Below are 15,106 nucleotides of genomic sequence, written 5' to 3'. Positions count from 1 at the left end.
ATGTCGATTGTTAAAACATATAAAAAAGAACATGTGTGCCGAGCAAACGTGTCAGTATTATTGATAGAGTAGGAGACTAGGAGAGCTATTGCTCTACTGAAAGAAGGTAAGGTAATATGTTATGTTTCTGAAAAGTTACATTGATTTATATTTATAAATTTATATTTATAAATTTATAAGTTACATTAAGTTAGACCGGGACCGAATCCAGATATTCCGTAACGAAAAAACCTCACGCTCCCCACTCCGACGGGCGGAGGTGTGGCTTGAAGGCATAGCATGCAATAGCTTTACCGCGGCAGTCCCCGAGTGCCACACGTATTTTTATATACCTATTTTATACTAGAAGTCCGGCCCGGCTTCGCCCGTGGTACATATTTCGCAATAAAAGGTAGCCTATGTCCTTTCTCGGGTATAAAAATATCTCCATACTTACCAAATTTCATGTAAATTGGTTCAGTAGTTTAGGCGTGATTGAGTAACAGACAGACAGACAGAGTTACTTTCGCATTTATAATATTTGTATGGATTATGTTTCTGAAAAGTTAGATTTCTGTCAAAGCTTAAAGGATAATAGGTTTTTAATAAAATATTATCGAATACAGAACTCTGTTAATATTTTCTATTTTGCATACTTACACCTATGCTCTGAGAAAGATCGCGCATCGTTTTAATTATAATAGTTTAATTTTTAAAAATGCTGTTCTGCCTGAAAATCATTTAGTGCTTATTCTCATATTTATCAAATTACACAAAAAAAAATCATAAAAATCCGTTGCGGCTCGGTTGCACCATAATTACACTTAGTTACACTTAATGTCAAATTTAACAATTACCTAATACAGTAACGGTAACTTTAATAGTCACAGCGAAATTGGTTGCACCTGAGTTTTAGCATATTTGAAGTTATCAAAGAAGTAGCGCGCACGAGCAACTTTGTCTCCGCAACTATTTTGTCTCTCCCACCCATGGGCTAGTATGAAAGTGCGCGCACGTAGCGACGCAACTCCCCATACAATTGGTGGTAGAGACAAAATAGTTGCGGAGACAAAGTTGCTCGTGCGCGCTAGCTCAAAGTCTCAATAGTCTTTTGTATTGGACGTTTCTGACAGGTATTTAACACCATAGCTTTAAACGAGTGGTTAATGTTACTAGTGTTAAAATTGTCTTTTTTTGTATTTAGTAGCATTTATACAATGGTATTGGTGAAAAATAAATTAATATAAATTGTAAGAGGTTGTTTGATTTTTTTGTATTTTTATTAAAAATGGAACTAAATAAAATGCTGCTATGCACGAAATCATTTAATGAACATACTTTACTACTTATTCTTATATCTATCTTTCTATATATGTATATAAAAAATCATAAAAATCGGTTGATCCGTTGCGCTTGGTTGCATCGTATTTTATGTTACATTTAAGGTTAACCATGTATGTACCAAGTACATACCACTATGTACCAAGTACTTACCATTACGTACCAAGTACTTACCACTACGTACCAAGTACTTACCATTACGTACCAAGTACTTACCATTACGTACCAAGTACTTACCATTACGTACCAAGTACTTACCATTACGTACCAAGTACTTACCATTACGTACCAAATACTTACCATTACGTACCAAGTACTTACCATTACGTACCAAGTACTTACCATTACGTACCAAGTACTTACCATTACGTACCAAGTACTAACCACTATGTACCAAGTATTTACCACTTTGTACCAAGTACTTACCCCGATGTACCAAGTACTTACCACTATGTACCAAGTACTTACCACTATGTACCAAGTACTTACCATTACGTACCAAGTACTTACCACTATGTACCAAGTAGGAGAGCTATTGCTCTACTGAAAAAGGGTTTCACAACTATTATTAAATTATACTTAAAAGTACTTACCACTATGTACCAAGTACTTACCACTATGTACCAAGTACTTACCATTACGTACCAAGTACTTAGCACTACGTACTAAGTACTTACCACTACGTACCAAGTACTTACCACTATGTACCAAGTACTTACCATTACGTACCAAGTACTTACCATTACGTACCAAGTACTTACCATTACGTACCAAGTACTTACCACTTTGAACCAAGTACTTACCACTTTGTACCAAGTACTTACCACTTTGTACCAAGTACTTACCCCGATGTACCAAGTACTAACCCCGATGTACCAAGTACTTACCACTATGTACCAAGTACTTACCACTATGTACCAAGTACTTACCATTACGTACCAAGTACTTACCATTACGTACCAAGTACTTACCATTATGTACCAAGTACTTACCATTACGTACCAAGTACTTACCATTACGTACCAAGTACTTACCATTACGTACCAAGTACTTACCACTATGTACCAAGTACTTACCACTATGTACCAAGTACTTACCACTATGTACCAAGTACTTACCATTACGTACCAAGTACTTACCACTACGTACCAAGTACTTACCATTACGTACCAAGTACTTACCATTACGGACCAAGTACTTACCACTATGTACCAAGTACTTACCATTACGTACCAAGTACTTACCATTACGTACCAAGTACTTACCATTACGTACCAAGTACTTACCATTACGTACCAAGTACTTACCATTACGTACCAAGTACTTACCATTACGTACCAAGTACTTACCACTATGTACTAAGTACTTACCACTTTTTACCAAGTACTTACCCCGATGTACCAAGTACTTACCCCGATGTACCAAGTACTAACCCCGATGTACCAAGTACTTACCACTACGTACTAAGTACTTACCACTATGTACCAAGTACTTACCATTACGTACCAAGTAATTACCATTACGTACCAAGTACTTACCATTACGTACCAAGTACTTACCACTATGTACCAAGTACTTACCACTTTGTACCAAGTACTTACCATTACGTACCAAGTACTTACCATTACGTACCAAGTACTTACCATTATGTACCAAGTACTTACCATTACGTACCAAGTACTTACCATTACGTACCAAGTACTTACCATTACGTACCAAGTACTTACCACTATGTACCAAGTACTTACCACTATGTACCAAGTACTTACCATTACGTACCAAGTACTTACCACTACGTACCAAGTACTTACCATTACGTACCAAGTACTTACCATTACGTACCAAGTACTTACCATTACGTACCAAGTACTTACCATTACGTGCCAAGTACTTACCATTACGTACCAAGTACTTACCACTATGTACCAAGTACTTACCACTTTGTACCAAGTACTTACCCCGATGTACCAAGTACTTACCACTATGTACCAAGTACTTACCACTATGTACCAAGTACTTACCACTATGTACCAAGTACTTACCATTACGTACCAAGTACTTACCATTACATACCAAGTACTTACCACTACGTACCAAGTACTTACCATTACGTACCAAGTACTTACCATTACGTACTAAGTACTTACCACTACGTACCAAGTACTTAGCACTACGTACCAAGTACTTACCATTACATACCAAGTACTTACCATTACGTACCAAGTACTTACCATTACGTACCAAGTACTTACCATTACGTACCAAGTACTTACCATTACGTACCAAGTACTTACCACTATGTACTAAGTACTTACCACTTTGTACCAAGTACTTACCCCGATGTACCAAGTACTTACCCCGATGTACCAAGTACTAACCCCGATGTACCAAGTACTTACCACTATGTACCAAGTACTTACCACTATGTACCAAGTACTTACCATTACGTACCAAGTACTTACCACTACGTACCAAGTACTTACCACTACGTACCAAGTACTTACCATTACGTACCAAGTACTTACCATTATTATTACTTACGTACTTATTATTACTTAACGTAACGGCACCAGTCTTGTACAGATTAAGGAAAAAATTCAAGTTTTTTGCAAATTTCTCCTAGGTTTTTTAATTTATTTATTTATTTTATTTAATTAGGCACACCAACAATAAATACATTTGACATATACCGGCCGAATTGATAACCTCCTCCTTTTTTTTGAAGTGGAAACGTCGGCTCGAAGAGCCCAGCGCTGGAGTAAGGACGGTCGAAGCAATCCGACCGGTCCTACGTGAGTGGTGCGACAGGCGGCATGGGGCCATCACCTTCCGCCTGACACAGGTACTGTCCGGACACGGTTGTTTCGGGCGGTACCTGTGCAAAGTCGCCAGACGGGAGCCGCAAATGGCTTGTCATTGGTGCGACTGTCCGGAGGACACGGCAGACCACACTCTCGTCGTGTGCCCCGCGTGGTCAGAGCCCCGTGCTCGCCTAGTCGCAGTCGTCGACTCTGATCTCTCCCTGCCTTCCATAGTTCGCGAAATGGTTGGCGGCGACAGATCGTGGTCCGCGGCTATCACATTCTGCGAGTATGTGATGTCGCAGAAGGAGGAGGCAGAGCGGGTCCGCGAGAGAAACCCTTCCTCGGATCCGATTCGTCGTCGTCGTCCTATTGGGCGTCGTCGCCGTGTCGCGGCCGCTTTACACGGTCGCGACCTGCCTCCCTGATGATGGGCACCGGATGGTGGAACGGGGATATAATCCATCATCCGGTGCGGAGAGGCGGCGTGAGAAGTGTTCCACTCACGCCGCCCCCCCAGGAAGGTAGACCTGGCAGCCTCCCGCCACATTCGCGTTGGGCCTGGAGATAGGCTGCCGCTGACGGGTCCGCGGACGCGGTTCTACCGAATACCCGCGGCCCCGTCTATAAAGCGGCACGGCGGAACACAGTGGAGTTTAGTCGGTAGGTCCCTGCACTCAGCAGGGTGAGTCCGACATAACCCAGGGCTCTTTCCCCGAGTGCCCTGGGTATGCTTAAATGCATTCTCCACTATAAAAAAAAATAAAAAAAAAAGGTGTGGAATTAAATACAGGAAATTAAAGATGAAAAGATTATGCTATTTCACAAAGTAGTCATGTTATTACTATCGGTGCATTTACAACAAACGAGCTAATGCTCATTCTAACCTCACTATGTCAAATTATTTTAGTGTAAATAACCGTAGAGCATTCTTTCGTTGTTCTTATTAGTGCGTTGGAAAAGATTATATGCAATGTTCTAATACTGAACAGCACTGAATACGAGTTTACACTAAAAGATCACGAAAGAATGCTCTTGCTAACTCTAGCTCTATGTTCGTTTGATGTAAATGCCCCGTAACAGACTCTACAGTCGCCTCCCCAGTCACACATACAATTGAATCAATATACCATCAATATCAATGTTAACAAATTTTGGAATACATATTGACGACGAGCTAGTTTATGCATTAAAATAAATAAAACATGAACTAATATGTGACTTATGTTTGTAACCTAAATTTTAACTAATTATTATCGGTCAATTAAAGCTAGCCATTTGAAAACAAATAACGACTAACACATTGCTTACAGAATATAGATTCTATGCCCAAGTAAATAAGGTCTAAAATTTTATAAGAACACTTCGCGTGTGTGGTTCATGTAATGTAAAATGGGTCCAGTGAAATATAATAATATATTCATTGTGATTAAAAATTCAAGATTATGAAACACGAAAGAACTGATTCTTGGTAAAAATTAAATTTTTGTTAATTGTTTTAATTTTAAAGCCAACCGCAAACCGCAAATTTCAGAAAGACACAACTTAACTGAAAACTCTATACTACTCAATGCTAGAGGTATATGTACGTATACAGTTTAAAAATCTTAAGAAGATTGTCAGACTTTAAGCATTAGTATTGTTCTATTACAAAATATACATAGCAGTACTCGTAGTAAATTCTTTAAAATCTCTGTTAACAAGCGGACACGGGAGATAAATCTATAGCAATACATGATACATATTATAAAACTGAAGAGTTGTTTGGTTGAACGCGCAAACCTCAGTAACCGCTGGTTCTAATTGAAAATTTCTTTTGGTGTTGGATACTCCGTTTATCGGAGAAAACTACAGGCTAACAATATCACGTTACGACCAATAGGAGCGGAGCAGCAATGAAATAATGTTGTAAAAGCGGGAATTTTTTATTTTCCTCTCGAGAGCAGACGAAGTTACAGGGGTCAGCAAGTTTATTATATTTTTAAGTGACCTCGACAATGCCACTTCCATTCTAAAGAGCTCTTGCTGCAGTCACTGTAATCCTCTGAAAGCTAGTAAGTGTTTAAAGTCTAGATTTAGATGACTAGACTAAGTAGTTAGTACTTTCTGTGCGGGGTGGTTGTATATGGATCATATACAGGATGTCCCACTGTATACTAAGCTCAAAGGAGGTTATAGTTTTGCATACGCTGAGTACGTACAAAATACTTATAAAATTCCAGACGCATTTTTTTCCAATAGATGAATTCTTAAAACTCTGTGTGTACACCCATAACAAGCAACCCGCCCAACTTTGCCATCAGCATGTTAGCTATCGTTTAAGATTATGTTTTCATAGACAGAATGCTCACATTAGAGAAGTGGTATATGCCGGTTGCGCGAAGCTAGAGAAGAAAACATGGATTTTCAGGAAAAATTAAGCAAAAAATTTTTGTCGTAATTTTGTTGTTTAAGTATTTTTTACGTGATCAGTATATGCAAAACTTCAAGTCCCTTCGCTCTTAGTATACCAATAGTGGGACACCCTGTATAATTAAATCTAGCAAGAGCCTTAACTGTAAGCTTGAAAAATAAAGTTCAAATAGTTAATGTAAGAAAGATACATTTTTCCAAAGCACACACAATGTTTGTTTAAACAGAAAAAATAGTATAAAACATCTGAGGCATGTCTACTAAATGCTCATCAATACTTTCTGACCACATAACATAATTCCACAATTATCACTTTCTCTATATTTACTCCGGAGTTTTGTTCTTATCACATGGTTCTCTTATCGTGATAAGAGTAATCTAAGTCTGACCATCGGATATGCGAAGGCCAAGCTATCACGACTTGCTACTTGAATTTGGCCTTCTTCTATAGATATATTTATAGACTACAGGGCAAGAATATGGCCCAGGATAATAGGTTATATTGGTCATCTTTTGTAATCTTATCGTGCACCATATTATAACGAATATTTGGGTCATCTTCGTTAAAGCGACCAGTATAAATAGATCCCAGTTAGGCGAGTGGATAATAGAATAGTTAGACCTTCGTTATGTGGTTGTAAGAACTCTGCGACCTTGTCATATTGATACCTATAGGCTATAACGCACCCTCCTGCCCTGAAGCTTATAAATCAGATAAACTGAAGGATTTGTAGTGACAAGTCTATTATTAACTTAACAAGAAGGTTTATGACTTCAAAATAATGCCATGATGAATTGAACATGATGTTTTTCATGTTCGTGATGATTGTTAACAAAATATATTTCTATGAAAGTAAATGGTCCCATTTAAATTTACTCAAGTTCTTCTGCTCTGTTTTTGTTGTTTCCATACTATAATTGTTGAATAGCAATGCGCTATTTATTCTCTCGTTGTTTTCAAAACATTTGCACTTGTCGTGCGAGCGTTTAAATGTGGGTCACCTGTTTAAATCGATATATAAGCATCACTAATGAAGCGCATTACAAAACCAAAAACCCGTGGAGTATCTACGCAGTAGCGAGGGGATATCAAGTAAATTGGAGTGCCAGCGTGCCGGGGGTCAGAGACCGGAGTCAATTAGATTTGCGAGGCACCGATGAATAACGGTTATGATATGGGTTCATTAGTTACCTACTTTGTGGTGGTTTTTTGCGAGAGTATGGAGAGTTTGATGGTAGTGCAAGGAAAAATGCTTTTGCAATTTTGGCTTATTTAGGTCAAGTTTGTTACGGATATTTTGCAATATCCCGCAAGTAATATTAAAAGTGCTAATTATATTTTTTGTACCGAGAAAAATATTGGAAAAGTTACTGAAGTTGACCCTAATCCAAAACGCCTGCCCGTTTTGCGTCGTCTAATCTAAATTATGGAGAAAATTTTCAGAGTAAAATGTAATGAACAAATAATCTATTTCTATCCCTTATCCTTACACAAACTGCTCTTGATGAAATATTCATGTTTATTTGGGAAATCTCTTAAAGATATATAAATTCAAGATTCTATGTAATTCTGTAAATTCTTTATAACTTTACCAATATATCCAACCAACCCGGCACTTCCGATCGACGCACGGAGCGTTAAATTCGTTCCATATACCCTAAATCTGTAACGTTTCCGAATGGTCGCGGCGCTGGTCGTGCGTGCATAATGGTCCGGTCGACAGAATTGTGACCTAGATTCCAGGGGATAGGGGTTGATCATCGAATCAATATTAATGTCGTTTATTCAACCAGCTTTTCGCCAGCTTAGTAAGGAAATTACCATAAAAATGAGAAGTATATAGCCTATAACAGTCTCTAGTTTCCCGACTATCTCCAGACAAAATCAGATCTATACTATTTTTTTTAATATGAATTCAAAGCTGAAGAGTTTGCTTGTTTGAACGCGCTAATCTCAGGATCTACTGGTCCGATTTGAAAAATTCTTTCGGTGTTAGATAGCCTATTTATCGATGAAAGTTATAGGCTATATATCATCACTCTAAGACCAACACCTAGTCTACCAATATGTTTATTCATACTCTCTTCACAAAATTCCAGGCGAAACGCATCAACGGCAGCTCCGAGCTTGCCGCCATCAAGGTGATAAAGCTCGAGCCGGGTGATGACTTCGCTATCATCCAGCAAGAGATACTGATGATGAAGGACTGCAGGCACCCGAACATTGTGGCGTACTACGGCTCGTACCTGCGACGGGATAAGCTTTGGATCTCGATGGAGTACTGCGGTGGTGGTAGCTTGCAGGTGAGATATTACCAGCTTTTTTTTAAATAGGGAAGCGCTTGACCACAATCTCGCCTGATGTTAAGCTGAGATGTGGTCTAAGATTGAACGCGCTTCCCTAGAAGGTACCTGTTCACTCTACACTTGAAGACCCCCAGCTCTAGCAGTATAGCTGATGTGGTAGATTTCCCCAAGAAGAACAAAATACATATTATTATAAATACGTTATCTAAACAGAAGGGAAGATTTCCTTCATAGCACCATTAAATGATACATTGAACAAAGTGTAGGTTATTTCATAACATTCAGCATATTTGTCAAATAATAATTATTACCTATTTTGTATTAGACAATCAGTAAGCATTTTGTTAACAGTAACATTATCTACCTTCCAGGACATTTACCATGTGACCGGGCCGTTAACAGAATTACAAATTGCATACATGTGCCGTGAGACGCTCACTGGACTGTCGTATCTACACAGTATGGGCAAAATGCACAGGTTAGTTCTGAACTCAAACTCAAACTCTATGCACGTTTGAATCGTCATAGCAGTTTTAACATTTACTACGGACTAGCTTTCCCGTGGGATTTCCGGGATGAAACCTATCCTATGTGTTAATCCAATCTACCCTCTATATGTGTGCTAAATTTCATTGTAATCGGTTCAGCAGTATTTGAAAGAGTAACAAACACACACACATCCTCACAAACTTTCGCACTTATAATATTAGTAGGATTCGGAAAGCAAAGAATGGAGAAGAACTGGCAATAGACTCCATAGTTGATCTTTTAAAATCATGTAAATATTGCATTTTAATTTTACATAATATTATATACTAAAACCTTCCATGAGTATCTATTAAAAAAAGAAAATATAAAAAATGTGTTGCATAGATTTAAAAATCTAAGCATACATAGGGACTGCAGACTACTAGCAACTTTGTTTTATTCTGTATAGTGATAAAAATGAGCTCGTGTGCCGAGCACACGTGTCAGAAGTGAAACTTCTTTGGCAAAATCGTCGCCTTACTCTATGACGTGACGGTATTGCCATGACGAGACCTACTCTCAACGCGCCTAATAAAAAAAGACGTGTGGCACTCGGGGACTGCCGCGGTAAAGCTATTACATAGCATGCCTTCAAGCCACACCTCCGTGCCCGTCGGAGTAGGGAGCGTGAGGTTTTTTTCGTTACGGAATTTCTCGATTCGGTTCCCGCGCTCAAGGCCCGCGATAGAAGCTATGCAATAGCTTAAAAATATATTAATTAATGAATGAATTGTTCACAGGGATATAAAAGGTGCGAACATATTGCTGACGGAGTGTGGTGACGTGAAATTGGCAGATTTCGGTGTGTCTGCGCAAATAACAGCAACGATAAATAAACGGAAATCCTTCATTGGCACGCCGTATTGGATGGCGCCTGAGGTGAGTTGCATCGAAATTGATTTAACCGTAAAAAATGGTATCAGCCCTGTTAATGTCGAAGAAGAGAAAGTTTTACATGGTGATAATTTTAAGTCCAAAATAGAGACACAGATTTTTTTTTATATTTAAAAGTTATTTTTTCTCTTTTCTCTTTGTTTTATGATATGACATTATACATAATACATATATCATCATTATAATATAATATTACTAGAGGTCCACCCCGGCTTCGCCCGTGGTACATATATTTCGCAATAAAAGGTAGCCTATGTCCTTTCTCGGGTATCAAAATATCTCCATACCAAATTTCATGCAAATTGGTTCAGTAGTTTAGGCGTGATTGAGTAACAGACAGACAGACAGACAGAGTTACTTTCGCATTTATAATATTAGTATGGATTAATAATATATTGTCAAAACACATTATTTAATGTTTTTGTGTACTTAAAAGTTAAAATGTATTATTTTATTTATTCGCAGGTAGCGGCGGTGGAGAGGAAAGGGGGTTATAACCAACTCTGTGATATATGGGCTTGTGGAATAACTGCTATCGGTATGTACTCTATGTAGTATTTACTAATATTCAAATGTTGTAAAAATTTTAAGCGGAAAAAATAATTAGAATATGTTGAAATGCCTGTTTAATAGAACGAACAGCTAGAATGCAATAAAATCGACTAGTAGTTCGATACATCATTTTGCGACAAAGTATCCTATTAAAACATCTTAATACATCATATTTATAGAAAAAAACGGTTAAAAAAGAGCGTGTGTGCCGAGCACACGTGTCAGAAGTGAAACTTCTTTGGCAAGATTCAAAGATACCAAAATCGTCGTATAATCCATGACGTGACGTTATTGAAATTTTACTCTCAACGTGCCTAAAGAAGTTTCACTTCAACTTTTTTTTATATAATTTTACTATTATCGTTATTATCAGAGATTTTTTTTTCTCTAAGTGAATAAATTATTATTAATATTATTCACAGAATTAGCAGAACTCCAACCGCCCATGTTCGAATTACACCCGATGCGTGTACTCTTCCTTATGTCCAAGTCGGGATTCAAACCCCCGCAACTGAAAGAGAGGGAGCGATGGTCGCAACTGTTTCACGCGTTCCTTAAACTTGCGCTAACTAAAAACCCTAAAAAACGACCCACGGCTGATAAATTGTTGCAGGTATGTATTAAAAAAAAGGATAAAAATTGAGGGTAGATAGTAGGCTATGTGGGTAGTTTGATATAATAATTATGAGAAACACTAAGAAAATGTCGAAATTTTTTATTAATATGTATAAACATTATGTAAACTGAAATTTAAACAATTGAAGGTAGATAGAGTTTCTAGGTTATGTGTGTAGTTTATAAGAATTATATGAACAGTAAGAAAACCGATGAAAGTTATTCCTTTGCACTTTTCCGTATTATTTGTGCAATATCGTAACACACACGAAGGCATATTTGATGCGTTTCACTTTAAAACAAATAAAAAATGAGCGTGCAGTTACGCCATATGGCTTATGTTTAGTGGAACATAAGTGATGTAGGCGGTGTCGTCTCCATATGTATATCTCAATGTAAATACATAAATATTTCAGCACGCGTTCTTCCAACAAGACAATATGAGTAAACGGCTTGCTATAGAACTATTGCAGAAATATTCGAACCCGCCGAGCCACTGTAACAGTCAAGAGTTGGACGAAGACGGGGTATGTGCTTGTGTTTATTTATTACTTATATGAATAAACTAGCTGCTTTTTCTGCGTTTATACGGGATAAAAATAATATAAAATGTTACTTATTAATAAAATATATATACGGTATAAGTATTTTTGAAATTAGTTGAGTAGTTTTTAAGTTAAAAATAATATGTGGTCGAGTAATGCGAATAAAAATATTCGACTCGACTTCGACTTTGGCCCAGTTTTATAGAGCTATTAACTGACGTATACGCACGAATACGTGCGTGATTTGACATTTACGTATAAATTTATGTACGTAACTATATTTGAAACGTATGCATAAATTTTACCTTTTATTATTAAATCGGTTTATTTCATCACAAATTTTCTGCTACCAACATAAAAAAAAACTTGATCTAAAAGAAGACTGCACGGATAGCTAGCTTCCTTCTTTCCCTTCCATTACTTACTAGTTGTGCTCCGCGGTTTTACCCGCATTGCTCAGCTCCTGTTGGTCTTAGCGTAATGATATATAGCCTTCCTCGATAAATGGGCTATCTAACACCGAAAGAATTTTTCAAATCGGACCAGTAGTTCCCGAGATTAGCGCGTTCAAACAAACAAACTCTACAGCTTTATAATCTTAATATATATAAATCTCGTGTCACAATGTTTGTCCTCAATAGACTCCTAAATCACTTAACCGATTATAATAAAATTGAACTTGAGAGATAGGATAGGTTTTATCCCGGAAATCCATCGGGAACGGGAACTATGCGGGTTTTTCTTTGAAAACGCGGGCGAAGCCGCGGGCGGAAAGCTAGTATCAGTATAGATAAATGACTGTAATATGTATGTTTGTATGTCAGACGGTGCCAAACGTACCACAACGAATCGCATCGAAGCACACGGGCCGCCGCCGCGTGCCCGACGCGCAGAGACATCGCGCCAGGTGATATATACTGCACTTACACTTACACTATACAATGTACCAATACTACATTTGCACTTACACTTACACTGACACCTACATTACACTACACTGCAGTAAACTATAGGCTGCACTACAATTATACTTATACCTATACTATACAATATACCAACACTACATTTACATTTGCACTTACACTTGCACTTACACTTACACTGACACCTACATTACACTACACTGCAGTAAACTATAGGCTGCACTACACTTATACTTATACCTACACTATACAATATACCAACACTACATTTACATTTGCACTTACACTTGCACTTACAATTACACTGACACCTACATTACACTACATTGCAGTAAACTATAGGCTGCACTACACTTATACATATTTCATAAAACCATATCATAATCCAAACTACAAAATCTTTTAAACCCTGCACAATTATTACTTCAAAAACCAAAAATAAATACTAAATAATGTAATATGCTTAATATTCATTTCCCTAGAACCTTCTTTAAACTTACCTCTTGAAAGAAGAAAAAAAACCAGATAAATAGTATATTTTACATAATTTTTTTTAAACTTTGCAGTCTACACGAAGACCACCGTCGGTCCGGCGCGTACGACGATTCGCCGATCATAGATCTAGACGCGGACGATGATCTAAGCGTCGCCTCCATGCCGAAAGTGATCAATTTTAGTGCAGATCTTAATAATAGCGGGGATACTGTTAAACGAAATGGTAAGAAAGAGAGAAAGGAAAATGTGTGCGTGTACTACTGTACACACGTAAGAAGTGAAACTTCTTTATGACCTTATTTTTCAAAAAATAATGCGTAGTTTTAAAGATTTAAGCATACAAAGGGACATAGGGACAGAGAAAGTGACTTTGCTTTATACTATGTAGTGATAATTATCGACGACTTACTCCATGACGTGACGGTATTTCCATGACGCGACCTTGAAATTTTACTCTCAACGCGCTTAAAGAAGTTTAAATTCAAAAATAATCAATAATATCTTCAGAGTTTTTGAAATTATACTTCAAGATGTATTTATTTGTATATTTAATACTTTTAAGGGCCGATTTTTCAATCCTTGGTTAAAATTTATCCGTCCAATAAAGTATGACACGAACATTTTAAAATGTCACCTGTAAACTGTCAAATACGGACAATTAGAATACATTTTTGAAATACGTTACGTTAATACGTTTTACGTTTTAATACGTTATTCGATGAATAAGTTTTAACCAACGATTGAAAAATCAGCTGTAAATGTTATGTTTTCAGCGTACCACAGACAGACGAGCGAAGAATGGAGCGTGGCCTCGTTAATGACGTGTCCAAAACACAATCCACTAACGCAAGAACTATCCGACACAATATCGACGAGTGAGAAGTAAGTACCCTCATTTTTTGCAAATAAAACGCTTGTACATGTATATTATTTATCTTTTACTCTTTTCATAGCAAGTGGTGTCGGGTCGTCACCGGCGATGATATATTGAGAATGAGTTTGAGGTATTTTTATTTATTATTGTTTATTTGTTTGTCGTTAGGCAAATTTTTTTGAGGTGTTCCAAATTTTTGGTTGTTTTTTTTTGGATTTGGAATTGGTGGGTTTTTTTTGTTTGAGTTGTCCGTGTGGCGTTTTATGTTTATAAGTGTTTGAAGGGCTTTGTCTTTGTTACGACATATGTAAATTAAATCAAAGCTTTTTTATGATGATATATGGATAAAGTTAAAAAAAGAACGTCATCATATACACAGAAAGAATTTCACTGTTTTTTTTTTAAATATTCGAGATGCATAAAGCTTTTGAATTAGTTGACAGAAGCAATTACCTACATTTAAATACAGACTTACAAGCTGAAACGTAATTTCCTATAGTTTACTAGTAATTTATTATGAATTCTAGCATATATTTTTGAATTAGAATAAAATAGAACAATGCATGTATAGAAAAATTAATGAAATAAGATTCGGGGTGTCACAAGGGTACGTTATAGGTCCTTTGGTATTCCTTATTTATAACAACGTACAAATAACTTGAAACACTTGTAAACATACTTTATACGTATGGTATGGATGTGTGAATGTGAAATTAGCACAGATATTAGATTTAACAGGTCGAATATTGTGTTTTTTGCATGTATATATGAATCTCAGATATTTAATTGTTGACATTGTTAATATTTCTGAAAAAATCTAGAATATATCGATTAAAATTT

At 37.0% G+C, this 15,106-nt stretch overlaps 1 protein-coding gene across 4 annotated transcripts in view; it reads left to right on the top strand.

The window, feature by feature from the left end:
- LOC123703644 (mitogen-activated protein kinase kinase kinase kinase 5) overlaps positions 1 to 15,106 on the top strand; it is a 45,246-nt gene that overhangs the window by 10,670 nt on the left and 19,470 nt on the right. For 2 of the 4 annotated variants that reach the window (XM_045651721.1, XM_045651720.1), the window contains exons 2-11: positions 8,634 to 8,837; positions 9,212 to 9,318; positions 10,109 to 10,247; positions 10,728 to 10,800; positions 11,237 to 11,427; positions 11,846 to 11,956; positions 12,799 to 12,881; positions 13,464 to 13,615; positions 14,166 to 14,274; positions 14,346 to 14,396. In XM_045651721.1, coding sequence (XP_045507677.1) covers positions 8,634 to 8,837; positions 9,212 to 9,318; positions 10,109 to 10,247; positions 10,728 to 10,800; positions 11,237 to 11,427; positions 11,846 to 11,956; positions 12,799 to 12,881; positions 13,464 to 13,615; positions 14,166 to 14,274; positions 14,346 to 14,396 — 1,220 coding nt within the window. The remainder of the gene's footprint in view (positions 1 to 8,633; positions 8,838 to 9,211; positions 9,319 to 10,108; positions 10,248 to 10,727; positions 10,801 to 11,236; positions 11,428 to 11,845; positions 11,957 to 12,798; positions 12,882 to 13,463; positions 13,616 to 14,165; positions 14,275 to 14,345; positions 14,397 to 15,106) is intronic. The other 2 variants (XM_045651722.1, XM_045651723.1) reach the window with 1 other exon arrangement.

Source organism: Colias croceus, chromosome 27 (genome assembly GCF_905220415.1).
Source record: "Colias croceus chromosome 27, ilColCroc2.1".
Lineage (NCBI taxonomy): Eukaryota > Metazoa > Arthropoda > Insecta > Lepidoptera > Pieridae > Colias > Colias croceus.
Note: the sequence above shows the minus strand (reverse complement) of the source record. Positions and strands in the feature narration are given on the sequence as shown.